A 19,470-nucleotide genomic window follows, 5' to 3' on the forward strand; every position below is an offset into this window, starting at 1 on the left:
CTAGTGATGTACTTTTTTTTTGTTTTTTTTATTAAATGAAGAGTTTTGAGTAGCATGTTGGAAAAACTATTTCAGTCCTCTCATGGCTAAAACTTTGTCCAGGCCAGTTTTAGGGTGGAAGAACTTTGATTGAACTGTACCAAACACACACACTCACTCGCTTACAAACACATGCACATATACTGCTGAGGTGCTGACAGCAAGTGGGCACTGAAGGTCCTGCCCACCGTCTTCCGCTGGTTATAAATACTGTGATTAAATATTAGCTTTTGAGGTGAAGTAACCTTCATGAGCTGCTGCGTTTCCTCTTTTGCTCTGTTTTTATAGTTTTCTGTCTGTCTTTTCCCTTACAGTTCAAGATGTAGTTTGACTGTGGCAGGTGGAGTCATGTTGGTAGGAGGGATGGACAGGCTATAAGGAGAACCGGAACTTTTCCCTTGACTTGAGGGCCAGCTGTCAAAACTTGTTTAAATATACAAAGCAAATATAGAAAGATTTAAAGGAAGAAAACGTTCTTTTCACTCCAAAGGGGGAATTCTGTCATTATTTTCAAATTATGTCCTCATGTCTTCAAAAAAAGTGGAAAAAGCACCATAAAAGTATAAAAAATGATCCATGTAACTCATGTAGTACATTTCTAAGTCTTCTAAAGTCAGCTTTGCGTAAAAACTCAAATTCAAGAGCTTTGCACTGATAATCTGCTGCAACTGGTGCATTGAGTTTGTGAACTGGATCAGTTTAGTTTGTGTATTATATATTCAGACTGCACAGCAGAACCCCCAGTGTTAAATTAACACTCCTCAGAGTTTATTTGAGTCCACATTAAAGAGTGTTAAAATTAACTCTGAAGCAGTGTTGAAGTTAATGAGATAAAGTGATTAAATGAGTGATGATTGAGCATAAGTGAAGACACCTGGGGTCCTATCATACACCCGGCGCAATGCGGCAAGTGTTTTTTTGCTAGTTTCAGCCCGATGCAGTTATCATTTTCATGTCCTGCACCACATTGTTTAAAAAGCATATGCATTTGTGCCCATTTGTGCGCCGATGGGCGTGCTGGTCTGAAAACGAGGTGTGTTCAAGTGCATTGTTACTATTTTTAGGCAACTGAAATAGATTGTGCCATTGCAACTGAAACCTGGTCTGAAGTCAATTGCACAATATTTATTTTGTTATTTAAAGACTAGCGCGCTATTTAAAGAGCATTAGTAATATGCACCTATATGCGGGTGCACTGCATGCGTCCACTCAGCTTATTACACACACAGGGATGTGCAGCAGCACGCAAACATGCTAAATATTAAAAATAAAAGGATTACAATGTAAAAGATTATTATTGTGTGCATAAAGACAAAAATGCTTTGGTGGAATCTGGCTTTTTCCGTAGATGGTCTGCTTGCGCGCTTTAACCTCGTGCATGAGCAGGTCAGTTTTTCCACTTGCAAATTCCACCATGGCGCAAGCGCAACTAGCTTTTAAAGGGAATGGGAGATGAGACTTTGTTTGGTTTATTGCACGTTATGCCCAAAACACACTCATTACTCATTAAAAAAAAAGAGACAACCCTTTTAGACCATGCGCCAGGCACGCTGACCATCTTTCCTGTCCTTAAACTAGCAAAAGTGGATTCAGACACACCCTAAGTGCACTTGCGCCATGCACTTTAGATCATGCGCTTAGATCGTTAAAATAGGGCCCCTGATGTTAATAGTTGAGGTCTTGACTATTTTGTCTTGGTTTGTTTGGTGGCTATAACTTAGTTACAGCAGCCAAGCACAATCTAAGACTAAAAGTGTGAAGAGCTCAACTAAGTAGAATACCGATCACCATAATGGTGACTTAAAAAGGTGACTCTTTCGTTCATTGATTCTGCTTGTTAACAGCAGGTGTTCATCACTAATGGTCAGTCATCACTCAATTAATCACTTAATTATCTCATTTACTTTAACACTGATTCAGTGTTATTTTTAACACTCTAGAGTGTGGGCTCAAATAGACTGAGGAGAGTTAATTTAACACTGGGGTTTTGCTGTGTTTTTTTTTTTTATTAATCAGATCAATTAAAGAATCATTTATAAAAAAATAAAAAAAATATGGTGGGTTAAAAATAACCCAAGTTGGGTTAAATATGGACAAACCCAGCAATTGGGTTGTTTTGACCCTGTGGTTGGGTTACATGTTTGACCCAACCTGCTGGGTAGTTTTGTTTGACTCAACTATTGTTTGAAAATTACTATATTGCTTACTTAAAATGAACTGAAAATTAATATTTATTTATATAACATATATTAATATTTTAAAATTCTTCAAAAATTATATATATATATATATATATATATATATATATATATATATATATCAACTAGTTAATACAGCTAGCTATGGACTGGTACAGATCATAGGCTGTATTTTTTGTTCCAGTCTATCCCTGGTTGGTAGAGGTGTGCAAGATTAGAGGTGTCCTGATCCACGTCCAGCTGTTTTTTGTTTGCTTGCTTTTCAGATTGTCTTTCTCCCACTTTTGCTATCTGACTCTTTCCTCACTGAAGAAAACAGCTGCATTATGTCAGAATAGAGGTGTAAAGACTAAAGTGTGTATGTTTGCTTCAGTGTATGATCACCAGCTCTTTGTAAACCTTCAGGTTGAGGGAGAAACAGAAGTAGAGAGAGAATTGAAATATACAACACATAGACACCAGAATACTGTCTCTTTCTCCAGTCACAGTGACATCATTAAGGGTCACTGGGTTAGCCGGGGAAGGTTCCAGAAAAAAGGCCCACTTTAATGTTAACCGTAATTAATAAGCTTGAGTGTGTGTGTGTGTGTGTGTGTGTGTGTGAGAGAGAGAGAGAGAGAGAGAGAGAGAACTTGTGACGAGCTGTTAAGAAAGCTTGTGTTTGAAGAAGAGATTGGGGAGGGTTTTTGGAAAAGGCTGTTTTCAGTTGAAGGACATCAATGGTTGCTGGTGAAAAAAGAGCCTCATTGAAATTCATGGCTTAGTACCTATAGCATTGTGCATTTGGAGAGAGATTGAAAGTCTGACAGATTTCAATTAAAATGGCATTTACAAGAGATGGGAAAAAGGGGGCCTGTGGCTGTGTTTGTGTATGTGCGCTTATATATAGGCAGCTGGTTTTTACTGAAATTCATTTGTTACATAAAATGACAGACTTTTCAAACTTTGCAACACAAGCTACTGTAACTTTGGAGAACAGTTAAATCACTTCCTGTTAGCAAGACTATTACAGGTGTCATATTGTAATCATTTTTTAAATTAAGTATGGAGAACAGTTCTCACTTTTAACTAGTTGCTTATTAGCATGCATATTACTAGAATATTGGCTGTTATTAGTACTTATAAAGCACATATTAATGCCTTATTGTGCATGACCTTATTCTACATCCCACAGGCTGAACACCGTTACTGACAATCCTCATTTTGGCTGTGTGAGATTTTCCAGCTTTGTTGTTGCTGAGCAACCGAAGCACGAGCTGTTAAAGCTCCGCCCTCTTCTGGAAAGCAGCAGCTCATTTGCATTTAAAGTGACACACACAAAAGTGTGTTTTTGCTCACACCCAAATAGAGGCAAATTTGAGAAGCTATAATAAATGATCTGTGGGGTATTTTGAGCTGAAACTTTCTGGGGACACCAGAGATTTATATTACAACTGTAAAAATGGGAATTATAGGTCCCCTTTAAACCACTGGGCTAAAACAAAAGTTTTCCACCCTTATAAAGAGTTGTCGGATATGGAAGCTGTCTTCAGAGGTCTTTATTTCATATTTATCCACATTCAGAGCTACAAAGACAGGTTCCATCCTATTCTCTCCATCTATGGACATCTGAGACTGCTTTGTCGGGCCAGAAGAAATGCCGGGTTAAGCTGTACTGTAATTGGCGTATAAATTATTATACCTTAGACTTTAAAAGGTGGCTTCCCTTTTGACATTGCATTTGGGGCTTTTAGAGCACTTATTTTAAGTGGTGGATTTATGGGTAACAGAGTGCATGCACACACAGAGTGTATACTGATACTGAACACAGGTATATGCATGAGCCTGCTGTCTTTTTCCCTCACAAGCACTCACTTAAAATTTCCCATAATTGCCATTTTCTCTCACATTTTTCTTTAGTGCTGCTGTGGATATACACAAATGAAGTAATGACCGTCTGAGGTGAAAGGGGTCAATATTTTGTTTCCTTTCCTCTCTGTATTCTTGTGACAGCTGTATGGCATATTTAAAACTTTAGCCAGGCAGAAGGTCTTATTTGATCTCAAACACTTCCAGTTAAAACCCCACCAAACCCTGTGCAGCCCCAATCTCACACTATATTAGTCTGCCAATCACTCACCTAAAGTAATGATGTTTAAAATGTTTCATAGTACTTCACACTCTCACACTGTTGGGTGAGAAATGTGGCAGATCTCTTTGTCGTTTAAAGGTTTGATGACCTCTCCAGAGTCCACGTTAATTAGGCACATAAAGGTGTACTCTGGGACGCCGACAGAAAAGCAGCCCACTTTAGGCTCTGTCCTGAGAGCACTCATTGCTTCTGAAGAGGCTACAAAGGGGGCAGAGATGCAAGAACCCGCCATGTTTCCACGGAGACTTGCTTTTGTGTACATACACATTCTTTGCTCATTGTTTGGCCAGAAGATGAGGAGGATGTCCATTAGAGAAGCCCAACAGTTCCTTTCTGTCGTTCCTTGTCTGCCTCTTTTATTCCGGGCTTTTATGTTATCATTTTGTTTAGGAAACTTGGAGGATTCACTCAGGATGGTGAGAGATGCTGTGTTAGATAACTGTTATACTCTACTTATCAGATCAGAGAAAAAGGAAAGAGCGAATTGAAAATTTGTCAATTTCTGAATTGAAAATTCTGTCATTTTATGCTACGTCATGTCAGTCCAAAACCCGCATGACTTTCTGCCATTAAACATAAAAAGAATATATAGTAAAGCCAAACAAAACGGACAATAAAACAGTAGTATGATAATATTAAAATGCCAGGGAGTAGAGATACGTTTTCAATTTTGATTGAAAAAATGGTAATGGAAGGTGCAAGGTGGATGTCCAGAGGCAATTGGTTCCATAGACGGAGGGTGGCAACTGAAAAAGCTCAGATTTTAGACGGGAGTGAGTGATAGATAAAAGAGCCCTGTCTGAAGATTTTAAAAGTCTGGAAGATGACAGAGGAGTAAGTAAAATGGAGCTTGATCATTAAGATCTCTAAGAGCTTTAAAAACAAACAACAGAATTTGTTTTTGTCAATTAATAAAAACTGTTCTTAACAACAGAATTAATTTGTTTGGAAAAACATAATTTTGAGTCCAGGATGACCACAAGGTTCCTAACCTGGGAGGAAACTGAGGGGAAATGATTACCCAGCTCCTTAATCAAGTCACCTTTATTTATATAGCGTTTTTTTTTTTTTTAACAATGCACATTGTGTAAAAGCAGCTTTACAGTGATAAAAGGTAAATCATTTTGGCTGTAAATGTAGTTGTACATGTACATGTGTAATGTAGTTCGCATTCAGTGGTGTCAATGCAGGCAGATCAAAATCATTGCTGAATATCAAGTGTCCCCTACCAAGCAAAGCAAAGGTGACAGTAGCAAGGAACCCAAACTCCAAAAGGTGACATCAGGTGACAAACAGGTTATAAAAATGGAGAAAAACTTGGGAGAAACCAGGCTTAGTCAGGGGGCCAGTTCTCCTCTGGCCAACAGCGAACAGTGTATGATTATGATTCAGGCAGCTTTACAGATCATAAGCCTGATTGGGTTTGCAGCAGTCAAAATATTTAGACCAGTTCCATGTAGTTGAAGATCGTATTCATCACGCCGATATGGGATGTTTTTTTGGGAATCTGTTCCACTGGCTGTCGTGTCGGTGAGGCCTTCAAAGGGGATGATCTAGTTGACACAATCTCTGCTTACACTTAATGAGACTACTCCTTAATTTTTGGGGGACCAAAAACAGTTATTTTCATTTTGTCCTCATTAAGTTGTAGAAAGTTAATAACCATTCCTTAATGTCCCAGATGCATTCCAACAAAGGTTGAATGGAATTGCCAGCTTTCAATGGCAGATACAGCTGTGTATCATCTGCATAAAAATGAAATTAAATATTGTGCTTCTTAACTGGATGCATATATAAGTTAAAAAGAAGCGGACCCAAAATAGAGCCCTGAGGTACTCCACTAATAATAGGAGCAGAAGAAGAAAAGAACTTACCAACTCTACAGAAAAATACCTGTCTTATATACTGAACATTCTATATACTGAACATTCTATATATATATATATATATATATATATATATATATATATATATATATATATATATATATATATATATATATATATATATATATGCAATTACATTTAATCAGAGCTTTTAACCTTCAAAAAAGACAGAAAAGCACCATAAAATCACCAAAAAAAGTGGTCAATATGATCAATTTAATGAGCCTTAGAGCTGAACTGAAAAAACATTATTCTGATTCGTGAACTGGATCAGCTGACTCATTGAAATTAGAACAATACTATTCATTCATGATATAGCAATGCTTGCTTTATAAGAGTAATGACTCAAATTTTGGTCTATTTTTCACACATAGTCGACAATATGCTGTCAGAAGATTTTGAATATAGTACTCAAGTTGAATGGATCACTTTTATGACACTTTTAGGGGTCGTTCACATTGAACACATTTTTCCATTCCACTGCACTACTTTTCCATTGCATTTCAATGTAAACACATCCATACAAGATGGACTAACTGTTACGCTCGCGTCTCTTGCAGTGTCTCGCGCATGACACGGTATTCTAAAAACACAGAGCTTAAGTTAAAAGAAGTTCAAAAACGCATCTCTAGACTTTTGTCTCGTGTTTTTAACAGCAAAAATGTCCCCCCCCCCCCATTTACAGCTTGAAATCTCTTTACAGTTTGAAATTTAGAAATAATAATATATGATTTTAAATTAAATAATAATTATAATAATAATTTTATAGCAAAAATCAATCAGTATGTACTTCATAATTTCTCTTTTTGTCTTCCCTGGAAGAAAGAAAGCCATATGGGTTTGGAACGGTAAGAGGGTGAGTAAACAATGACAGAATTTTCATTCGTGGGTGAATTATTCCTGTGGGTGAAACAGGAGGAGAGATTTTGCAATCTCAGAAGAAAATAGGGAAAAATGAACGAGGAGAAAAGGATTGTAGATGTTTGCTGAGCATGTTGTCCATGGAGAGAGTCTTTGTGTGCGCTTCCACAGGTCAGCCGGTGTCAGTGTTGTTCTCTGTGTGAAAAAAGGTCCTGTGGCAGAAACATTAAACTAATTTACACCACTCATAAAAATCACACGCTCATCTCCAGGAGCCTGTCAGTGGAGTGTTTGTAATGGGAGATTACTTGACTGTAACTCAGGTTCCTCTCTTTCTTTCTGTCTTTCTTTTGGTAGATGGGATGAACTGTATGAATAAGGAACATGGCTGTGCCCATATCTGCAGAGAGACTCCCAAAGGCGGTGTAGCGTGCGAGTGCCGTCCAGGATTTGAGCTTGAGGAAAATCAACGTGACTGCAAATGTATGTACCAACTTAACAAAATAATGATATAAATATCATTGATCCCTCTATCTCTCCTATAAATATAAAAATGTACTTTTTTAGTTATGTAACCCCTAACCTGAATATATATTATTAATAAATTGCTCAACAGCCACTGTGGCTAGTGGTTTTCCAAAATTACTAGCCACTGAACATTTTCACTGGTCACAGTTTTGACATTTATACCATGGGGAAAACTGCCATATATTTATTATCTTAGATATTATGTCATAATTTGGCAGCAGGTATATTAGGCTGCTGTCACTTTAAGACCTTTCTTTCTCAACTTACGTTCACTTACAACATAACTGACTGTGTTTACATGAACACTTGCCAAGACCGCATTTTGGCATTATTTTGTGTGTATTTGACTGTTTACGTGCAATAAGTAGCGAGGAAAAAAAACGTAGTACTGAGAGGTGGCTTTATGTGCACGTGAGCACAAAATCTGTGAGAATGAGTAAAATTATGCACAACATGCGCAATCCCAGGCCACATTTGGTGAGTTGGCGGCTGTTAATGTAGAAAACATTATACATACATTTTTGTCAATGTTAATTAAGCATTACACAAAAGTAATCAATTTTGTTACTGATGTCACTGTAGAAATACCCTTTGGTAGACTGATTATTTTATTCTGCAACTGAAAGTGTCTGGTAATCTCAACGTGTGTCAGATGGATCGCAACATGGCAGCCTCTTTATTGAACCTTATGTAGAATAAAAAGGTTTTGTCTAGAGCACTGTCATGACTGGATGTGAGTGTACATCATTTTTCAAAAGCACTATTAATTTCTTCAGGTCTAAATCTTTTTAGTAAAGGATGTACATTTAAAACGACCACATTATAATTATAATTAATGTAGCTGCAAATTATAATGTCATCATGTATGTATTGATCTCATTCGAGTTAACGACACTTGTTTAGATTCTTTTCAAGTGGTATGAAAAATCCCTGTTTTTCCATTTGGCCGCAAGTAGCTTCTGTATATACATCTCAAATAAAAACAGCTGGTGGCATCAAAGCTAAACAACAGGTTTACAGATTGATTTTAGCCTGTCCTCTAATACTGATCTCTCCTTAAACAAACCACCTTAGCCACTGAACTGTCAAGGACATATAAGTTATAGTGCTGTGGCTCTGGCCTGAACATCTGGAGAACTTTCATCACGATTTGTCATTCTTCTATTTTTAATACTAGTGGGAAAATCAAAGTCCTTGAAACCCCTGTTCGTCCAAGTATTGCGCAATGTAGGCGTATTAGATGTGGAATATCTGGACAGTCTCTTTGTCCAACAGTCTCTTTGACATCTACAAAAGATATTGGATGTGTTTTGTCCTCTCTTGTTAAGCCTATTTATTTTGCTACACTAACCATTTATTGCCATTGATGGTTCTATAAAGAACCTTTAACATCCATAGAACACTCTAAAAATGCTGGGTTAAAAACAACCCAAGGATGGGTTGAAAATGGACGAATCCAGCAGTTGGGTTGTTTTAACCCAGCGGTTTTGTTAAATATTGGCCCAACGTGCTGGGCAGTTATTTAAGCCAACTATTCTTTAAAAATCACTATATAGCTGGCATAAAATGAACACAAAATAGGTTGGAAATTAAAAATAAGATAATTTACACCATACTTTGGGTTCATTTTAAGCAAGCAATACAGTGATTTTTAAACAATAGCTGAGTTAAATGAAACCAGCAGGTTGGCCAAACATTTAAAACAACCCATTTTCTGGGTTTGTCCATTTTCAACCCAAATTGGGATGTTTTTAGCATTGCTGCAAACCCCTCTTTTGCAACCTTTATTTTTAAGAGTGTAACTATACAAGATTATATAGGTTTTATTCAGCATTTTTATTCCCCATCTGTCCATGACTGAAGTGTATATGTGTACCTTGATTAAAGGGGTGTCCGTGGTGGAACACTTTTCTTTTTAGCCCTCCTCACAGTTCTTGTGTGTTGCCAGTGACATGTAACTATGGAAATGGTGGTTGCCAGCACACGTGCGATGACACCGACGTGGGGCCTGTGTGTGGATGTCATCAGAAATATGCCCTGCATTCGGACAGCAAGACCTGCATTGGTAAGTTACTTTCTCTCTTACACACACTGCCTGGTCATTTATATACAATTAGCTTTTCTAGCAAAGTTCTTCATGGAAACCTCAGCCTTGTCGTGTTTACACAATGGCCGTGAGGGAGAGAGTGAGGTGAGTGAGCTTTACCAGGGTTATAAGTGCAGGGCTGTTTCTGACAGATTGGACAGAGTGTTTGTTGAAGCAGTTTTTGTAGGCAGGTCGAGAGGTCCATATCATGGTTTCCGCACTGAGAGTCTCGGTACGCTGCATGCTGCGGAGAGAGAGTGCATTGGGTTCTGGCACGACGAACCCCAAAGATTGGCCTCACGTCTCAGAGACGAACACCCCACACACCAGCCCATGTGGCATCCAGGAACGAACTGCTTCCTTGTGGTTCGGGGATATATAAACATACGCATGTCAATTGTAGCATGCTCCACTCATAAAGCAAAAACTTTAAAGGGATAGTTTGCGCAAAGATGAAAATTTCACCTTCATATTGTGCCAAACCTGTATGACTTTCTGTCTTCCATGGAACATGAAAGGAGATTTGCATGTCTCTTTTCGATATAATGAAAATTAGTGGAACCTGTTGAGCTACAAACATAAAAGCACCATAACAAATAGTCTCAGATCTCAATTGTGTTCACAAATGAATCTGATGTGATCTTAACGCTCCATATTTGAATCCACACAAATGCAAATGAGATTTGCTTTTTCTAGGGATACATGGTATATTGTATAGGTTGCTTATTATATTGCACATTTCTGCCTATTTTTACACACTGCGTTAAAAGCAACCCAAGCTGGGTTGAAAATGGACAAAGTCAGTGATTGGGTTGTTTTAACCCAGTGGTTGGGTTGAATGTTTGACCAATGTGCTGGGCAGTTTTATTAAACCCAACTATTGTTTAAAAATTACTGTATGGCTGCTTAAAATTAACCCAAAATAGGTTGGAAATTAAAAATCAGACACATAATTACTAGAGGCAACAAAAGGGGAGCATTTATTAATTAGCAATTTAATAAATGTTTATTGTTCACTCTAAAAAAAAATGCTGCATTAAAAACAACCCAAGTTGGGTTAAAAATGGACAAACCCAGCGATTGGATGTTTATGACCCAGCATAAATGGGTCAGCAAATTAAATGTTTGACCAACCTGCTGGGTAGTTTTATTTAAGTCAACTATTGTTTAAAAATGACTATATTGCTCACTTAAAATAAACCCAGAATGTGTTGGAAATTAACATTTATTATTATGTTTAATAAATAATAATTAAATAATAAACATGCATATTAATAAATGTTCACCTTTTGATTATTAGTGTTGCTTATAGTAATTATGTGTCAGATTTTTTATTTAAATAAACCTATTTTGGGTTCAGTTTAAGCCAGCTGTATAGTAATTTTTAAAGAATATTTGGGTTAAATAAAACTGCCCAGCAAAGTCAAAACAACCCAATCACTGGGTTTGTCCATATTTAACCCAACTTGGGTTGTTTTTAACCCAGCATTTTTAGTGTGTTTAATTACTATTCATTAAACATATTAATAAATGTTAATTTCCAACATTTGGGTTCATTCTAAGCAAGCAATACAGTCATTTTTAAGCAATAGTTGAGTTAAATAAAACTCATTTAATCATTTAACCCAACTGCTAGGTTAAAACAACCCAATTGCTGGGATTGTCCATTTACAACCCAACTTGGGTTGTTTTTAATCCCAGCTTTTGTATGTGTACAAAATGTCTGTCTTAAAATGTGCACTTAAACTTAAAATTATTTCTTTTACTTTACTTTACTTTATTTTACTTTTTTAAACCTTAAGATCATTTTTGGTGTATCAGTATCGGCCAGAATTGTATTATCTGTGCATCCCTACATTTTGTATGTGGAAAAGAGAAGAGAATATTTTACCTAAAACAATTAAGGGCTGCATTTGCATTTGCATACATTCAAATATGACAGATAAGAAAACTCTGAGATTGACCTCCTGTTTCTCATCTACAAATCCCAGCCCATGAAAGCATCAAATCCTTGTGGTTCAGGGATGGTGGTAATTTGCAGTGCTTGCTTTAGCAGTTAGTGGCTAATTCAATGATGGAAAAGCCCATTAGTTCTGACACTCAGGGAGTGACGCAGCTAATTTGGTCATTCATCTTCTCTTCTGGCTTTCATGCTCTCATTCTCTCACACACACACACAGCTCCATTTGATTATTAGAGCAGACAATGAGACTTCTGATGTATCTTTGCTCTAGCAAAAGTACATAAGCTGGAGAAAAGGGTGGGTTGGGTGAGAGAGAGATGTGTGTACTTGTGTCGGTTTGGGAAGATGTGCTTGATGATGGAAATTTCATCGCTGAACTCTCCGTGTGCAAAACACATTCATCATCCTGATAATGGTGGAAAAGCCAACCAGTCGGCCCGTGGAGTTCTGCCATATTTGCTGAAAGGGAAAACTTTATACGCCATGCGGGTACGGCTGCATCCAGGGGCAATACTTCAGAAATGAAGAAGAAAAGGGTTTTACTTTCTTTCTCAGCTCACTCTTTCTTTTTGAAATTCAGGAAGACAAATGACACTGCAGGTAAGTTTAATTTTTATGCTTGTTTTCTTAGGGTGAACCTCTGCTGACTTCTGCAGTGTTTGACTGACTTTTACAATTTCTTATGCCAGCATGTGTGCTTAAGTTAAGGAAAAACTTCCAAAGAGCATCTTTTTTTTTATTTTTTTTTTTATGTCATTTGGCTCTCATGAGTCTTTGCTGTCTCCTCAAACTCCTCAAACTGAAGGCCAGCTACCACATCATTAGTTTCTTTATGTTACGAGAGTTCATACACCCCAAGTTTGACATTTAGATCAGCTGGTATCATTACTCAAGCTGTGTGTAAGCATAAAACCTTCCAGACAGAGTGTGTGCGCATGAGCTGGGACTGAAACGTTGTAAATGTGATAGAGACTTTGTAGTTGGTGTAGCAGGTGGGTTTAGTGGGCTCACATGGGCTTGTGAGCCAGTGAAGGGTCATCAGTCATGTGAAGCGCACAGGAAATACATTTACACTCGACTTACATTTACATTAACACTTTACACATGTTATATGTGTTTTACTGCACTGCAGTGTGACCAATCAGATCCTCCCACCCAGGCCAAGATATTCCAGTGGCTGACATCAGAAGTATATTTAAAGGGTCACTTTTTTGTTTATGTTGTGCCAATCTGTCAGTCGTGCAAAAGCTCATTATTTTTTGTCATACGTACCTGGTTGATTTGTCCGCAATCTAAATTGTCCAATAACAGGACGTTTACCAAGATAAAATGAGTACTTTTAGGCTTGTCATGTGATCTCAAAATGGCAGCCCTCATGAGGTTTTTTATTATGCTACTGTTTTGTCTTTAATGTACAACAACATAAGATGAACTCAAATCATTCAGTTGAAACTATTTATTCTTCTACTAGATTTTGTAATGAAGTACACATTTCAAGGGATAGTTTATCCCAAAATAAAAATCGTCTCATTTACTCACCATCATGTCATTACAAACCTGTAAGATATTTTGAAGAATGTTTTTGTCCGTTGTTGTTCCGGACCCCGTTGGCTTTTATTGTATGAGATTTTTCTAAATATTTTTAGTTTTCTGAAGAAGGTAGTATTGTCAAAAGTACCAACTTTGATACCAAGCCGCTACTGCAATTTTTAAAAATGTGACGCTTTGAGTGCTGTTGAGCGGATTTGTAAACACCTCTGATTGGCCATTGTGTTCACGCACTCAACAGACATGTCTGTGATTGGATGATCAACGCTTCAGAAACATGTTGCAATAAGACATCAGTGATGCTCTTCAGTGAGCGCTTACACAGATGCATACGTAGGTCCCTATAAAATCTGTTTCATTTTTTCTCAAATTCCGTTTTATTTAATTTTTCTGGATTTCGTTTTTTTCCGTTTTATTTATTTTTTGACTCCATTTTAATGGTTAAATTAAATTTTAGTAATCAAAAAGCATGTCTAATTAATTGTTTTTTAAAAACAACAATATTAATTAATTAAAAAATATATTTTTATGATTTTTTTTTTTATTAAATTTTTCTGGCAATCAAATGAATGCATACCATTTAATTTATCTTTTAATCATGAAATTAAACTTTTTTTGTCAATCAATGTGCTGCACAACAGAGCTTTACTGTTAAAATTAAAACATGGAAGAAACACTGAGATTATTGTTTAAAATATATTTTAATAATTTATTATTAAATTAATTTATCTAAAGTCTACTGTACAACAGTAATATGTTTCTGTCAAGTTAAATCAAACTTTTATTTTGACGGTTTGCCTAGAGCTTTGAGTTTCTCTGTGTTTATGACAGTAGTTTTCTCAAATGAAGTGGTTAAATGCTGATGAAGTGACTTTCAGAGCAGCTCAGTTCATATAGTGAGGCGACAGGACGAAAACACCGCGAGCATCGCATGTGCTTCAGCGTGCGTGCGCCCGTGCGATTGTGTGTGAGGTAAATGAAACTGCGCTTCCGCATCATTCATTTCAGAGTCACACAGGCATGCAGGATTCACTTTTTAATAGTCTTTTTGCGGTTTAATATTCCCAGACTAGTCTATATTACGATTTAATTTACGTGTACTGACCTGCTTTTAATTCATTCATCAAAAATGTGACAAATTCCGTGACATTCCGCATTATATAGTAAATTCCGTTTTTATGACTGGATTCTGCGATTCTGTCCACGATTCCGTGATCACAGAAATTATAGGGCCCTACATACGAGAACGTTTGAAAGCGTTTCAAACGCTCCGTGCGTTGATCATTGTAGCCAATCACAGACATATCTGTTGAGCGCGTGAACACAATGGCCAATCAGGTGTTTACGAATCCGCTATTCTTATTCCAATCCGCTATTGAATGTAATTAAGAAATAACATGAGTGTGAGTAAATTATGACATAATATTGATTTTTGGGTGAACTATCCCTTTAAATAGTTATCATTTACCATCATTTAAATGAACATGATACTGTTAAGCAGCTTTATTTTGTACGATTGTGTCCTGACCAATCATGTTTTGGGTTACACTGTCAACTGACACAGTACACGCACATTTCCACTGACCGCAGAAATATAAACACAAAAGTCTGTTTTGTTGTACCTGCTGATTGCCGTACACTGGATTGGTTCGTCTCTCTCTGGCAGCTTAGAGCCCGGAGCCAAACTCTCTCCCGTCAAACTCAATCAACTCTTCCTTTCCAGCCTCCACGGAGCGACACCAAACGGCCGCGGGGACCAGAAGAGGAGTGTAGAGACTGCTCCCACCCCATCCCTGTCTCCCTCCTCCTTTCTTCCTCCTCTCTCTCTGTCTCTATGGACCCTCGCTGTGGTCTGTGTGTTTAGCTGTGCTGTGTGGGTCTGGTCTTTCCCTGTGTTTAGCGCTCCTTTAGGATCCCCCTTTCGCTCGTGTCTCATGGGCTCCCTGCTCTTCCTTCTGCTTCTCTGGTGAAAGTTACTGATTGCCTGTCTTGTCTGCAATTTAAAGAGTGATTCTGACTGGAATAAAGTGGTTTATAAGCAAATCTACTAACGAATGCAAGAAAGAAAGAAAGGGTAAAACGGGTTAAACACACCTCTCAATTGCAGCCTGATCAGCGGTAGAGCCCCCACCAATCAGAAAACAACATCCCCTCTGACCAGCCAATCTGTACACCAGTCCCGCCCCCTGCCTGACCTCTCTGAAATCAGCCAGCCAATGGCATCTTCTCGTCCTTGTCCCCCACAACAAGCATGAACCAACCCCCATCTGCAACCCTGAATAAAAAAGAGTCACTAAACAATTCAAAACTGGCCTCCACTCCTCTCTCATCTGTCACTCTTTTTTTCATTTAGAGCGTCCCTCTTTCCTCCTCCTCATGCCAGTTGCATGTTTTCCTTTGCCCTGCACTCTCACTTTCTTCTTTTGCTCTTATCGACTCACTTCCTGTCCTGTCACACTAACGCACGAGCTGTCATTCGCCTGCATGATTTTGTCCGTGTGAAATATCTTCCTATTTCATTGTTTTTCCTTCTTTATTGGTTAAAAATATTAATAGTAACCCCTGTGCTTTTTATGGTTACTGTAGTCACATTAGAGGTAGTGGATTATTGATTATTTTGTCCTTTGCTTATTTATTTATTTAATTTCTCTGTGACATCACACTCACTCCAGCCTCTGATTGGTGGAGTCCTCTAAAGAGGCCAGTCAGAGCCAAGTCTGTATACATGCAAATCATAAACACACAAATAGTCCAGACAGATTTCTGTAAACATGCACATTAGTCCAATCTGTGACTAAAGAGGGGAGGACAAACAGACTTTCAGTGCCTGATCTTAAAGGGAGTGTTCACCCAAAGTATGACTTCAAAAGGAGATGTTAGGAAGAATGTTCATGCTGCTTTTTTATTCCATACAATGAAAGTAAATTGGGATAAATGCGGTCAAGCTAAAAAAAAAGCACCATAAAACTAGTCGGCCATTTCAATTTTGACTTTTACGTTAAAATATGGCACATCATCAAATATGACATGTCATATTTGAATGTATGCAAACACAAATAAGATGAGTTTCAGCAAATAGCAGCTTAAATTTTGTCCCGTTATAATATGGCTTCAAAATTTTGACCTTGTAGTTTCAAATATGGCACACCAATACATGTTGGCCATGTCAATGACATTATACCTGGTGTGATGCATCTTATCGCACCATATTTGAACACGTGCAGATGCACTGCATGGTACGGCTCGGTATTGCATGGTACGGCTCACTTAAATAGTACCACCGCGGCTCCGGTTCCAAGCGAGCCGATATCAATCTCTGATTGGTCAGAGAGAATCGTCACAACCAGCATCATTGGATTTGAAACACGAGACACCAATCCTGCTAGATTTAAATAGTCAGTAACAGCCACCACAGTATCATTTGTTCGCACAACTTTTTTAAACGACTTGCTTTAAACAACGTCAAACGCAATTTAGAAAAAAAGAAATGACTGTATCGTGGTCAATAGATGAGGTGCAGACGTTCCTCTCATTGGTAGCCGAGGAGCGGATCCACAGCAGTAGAGGCAGCGCAACTGTAATGATCACTCTATAATCCCACCCACTTTCTAAACTGCAGTGGAAAAGCAAACCAAAAGTAAAGCGAGCCTAGCCGTAATGTGCCGGAAAAGCGCCATAAGATTACTTTCAGCAAATAGCGACTTAAATTTTTGCCATTTTCATCATATGACACCACTATCAACTCACATGGGCTACTTTTATGGTGCGTTTTTGTCTTCTTAGATCTTAACACTCTCTGTCCCCTTTCATTTAAGCAGCGTGAACATATCTAATAAAGTCAAACGGGTTAGGAACACCATGAACTGTCATTTTTGGGTGAACTGTCCCTTTAAGGCATCCTGATTGGCCCTCCACCCATTCAGGATTGGCCCAGAGCTCCGCCCCTTCCACTCTAACACCAATTCTGTGCTTGTATGTGCATGCTCAGAAGCCATTACCCACCTCACAACACTCACCTGGCAAATCCCTACGCTCGGAAAGTGGTTTTCTGCATTGACTCGACTGTCCAAGCCAGTTGTAATGTGTTCCATAGACAAACAGGCAACCAGCGCTGCCCCAGACTCTGTCATTCATCCACCTCTCGGCATGCCCCACCTTCCTCTCATGGACCCCACCATGAGACCTCCATCCTTCTCATGTCATCTTCCTTTCAGCTCCGTCTCTGTCACTGAGTGTCCTGTTTTGTCGTCATCTCATTATCATGCAGTTTGTCTTTTGACTTGTATCCATTCTTCTTCTTTTTCTGTATCCCTTGTCTCTCTCTCTCTCCCTCCTCCACTGCTCGTCCTGTCTGTCACTGAGGTAAACAAGTGGCCGTTTGATATGGAAGACGAACTACAACGGAAACAGCTTCTTATTGTCAGTCTCAGCCCCCCCCCCCATTCAATCCCTGTCCCTCTTTTGTTAAGCTCCTCCCATGTCTCCATGTTCGCCCCCCCCCCCTCTCTTATTTCGGGAGATCTTGATATACTTTTATTTATCTATTTGTTCATGTGATTAACACTCTAACAGGGTTTTTTGCGCTTCTTCATGGCTTTACACCTCTTGGCTTTGGTTTGGGCTCAAACGCCAAGGTGGTCAGGCAGCCCGCGTCCAGGCGTCCACGTGTCGCCAGAGGCGGGTCGGCCTGTAGCGGGGCTGTCTGTGCGGGCGATGGACATTGGGCTTCTCATTAACCTACTCCTCCCTGTTTGTCCCCTGTCACTTGTGTTTTAGAGAAAGATGAGGCTGCAATTGAGAGCTCTGAATTCAATACCACGTCAGTAGCTGATGTGGACAAGCGGGTGAAACGTCGTCTACTTATGGGTAACTCTTTTCTTCCTCTTTCTATGTGTTGCCATGGCGCTTGTGCTTCTACCCCCTCGTTTCTTTCTGTCCTTTAGTTTGTTTGAGTTGCTTTCCTTTCCTTTGCCCTTCCCCCTGAGGTCAGTGGTTCGATATTTCTGTGTCTGACCCTCCTACAAATTAGAGAAATGTCCTTTCAAACATGACAAGGTTCCTTTTGCTCTTTCCTTAAACTGTCTTCAAAGCCGCCGCCTCTTCTCTCTTTTTGACAAAAACAACACAACTAACAACTGACCGCTTCCATCCACTCCCATTTCCAAAGACGGCAACAAAAACAACACTGGATTGCTCTACACTGGATAATAAACCAATCCCCACTTTTCCAGTTAAACATTTCACTCTCTGTCTTCAACTTTAGCTGTAATTGGACCATTTTAGACAATGATTAGTTGAACTGGAGGAACATTTGTGGGCTGAATACTGAACAAATAATGGCCAGATAATTTTATGGAGGAAGAATGACATGAGGGTTGGTCCAGACCGTTCCACATCATAAGATGCTGTGGTCTGTGGTGAACCACCGCAGAAGATGCCTGACATCATTTTTTACGCTCTATTAATAGTATGTGTTCTTAAAAATTAAACATCATCTGCCCACATTTACCTTCTGTCATCTGCACTCCATAAAGTTAGCGTCTGTAAATTTGCTCACCATTGGAAATGTCTCCATGCTCTCCCTATTTTAAAGTTAACATGAAATGACAACCCTGTTTTACTTTCGTAATGCAATGTTGGTTCCAATTAAACCCGGTTCTATGAGAAAAATGTAGGGTTTGATTTTAACAAATGGTCATGAGAAAATGGGTGTTACATACCAAAATGGACCCAAAAATGTTTTATCATGTATATGTTGCATACAAAAAAATGCAATACTTTGTTACTACCAAATGGTTGTCAATGGAAAGATATGACGTTTGCCTGTATAAGGGTGTATTTCTTGACCCCTTGACTGAAAAAGAGTGTTGCAGAGGCAAAGCAAGTTTTTCTATTGGACGGTTTTTAATATAATAATAGTGTGCTTGATGAATCGTTCACATTAAAGTGTTAGTTCACCCAAAAATGTTCATGTCGTTCCAACCCTGTAAGACCTTTGTTCATCTTTGGAATACATATTAAGATATTTTTGATGAAATCCTAGAGCTTCTGACCTCCCTATACATAGCAATGTCATAACCACTTTTAAGGCCCAGAAAGGTAGTTAAAACAGTCCATGCAACTAGTGGTTCAACATTAAGCGACGAGCGCCAAGAATACTTTTTGTGTGCAACAAACAAACAAAAATAATGACTTTATTCAACAATTTCTTCTCTTCCCTGTCAGTCTCC

The 19,470-nt window shown here is 38.5% G+C and overlaps 1 protein-coding gene across 4 annotated transcripts in view; it reads left to right on the top strand.

Annotated features, from left to right (window-relative positions):
* Nucleotides 1-19,470, top strand: part of scube1 (signal peptide, CUB domain, EGF-like 1) — a 91,244-nt gene that overhangs the window by 40,252 nt on the left and 31,522 nt on the right. For 2 of the 4 annotated variants that reach the window (XM_067391566.1, XM_067391567.1), the window contains exons 5-7: nucleotides 7,473-7,598; nucleotides 9,592-9,708; nucleotides 18,017-18,106. In XM_067391566.1, the coding sequence (XP_067247667.1) occupies nucleotides 7,473-7,598; nucleotides 9,592-9,708; nucleotides 18,017-18,106 (333 nt within the window). The remainder of the gene's footprint in view (nucleotides 1-7,472; nucleotides 7,599-9,591; nucleotides 9,709-18,016; nucleotides 18,107-19,470) is intronic. The other 2 variants (XM_067391568.1, XM_067391569.1) reach the window with 1 other exon arrangement.

This window comes from Chanodichthys erythropterus, chromosome 8 (genome assembly GCF_024489055.1).
Source record: "Chanodichthys erythropterus isolate Z2021 chromosome 8, ASM2448905v1, whole genome shotgun sequence".
Classification (NCBI taxonomy): Eukaryota; Metazoa; Chordata; class Actinopteri; order Cypriniformes; family Xenocyprididae; genus Chanodichthys; species Chanodichthys erythropterus.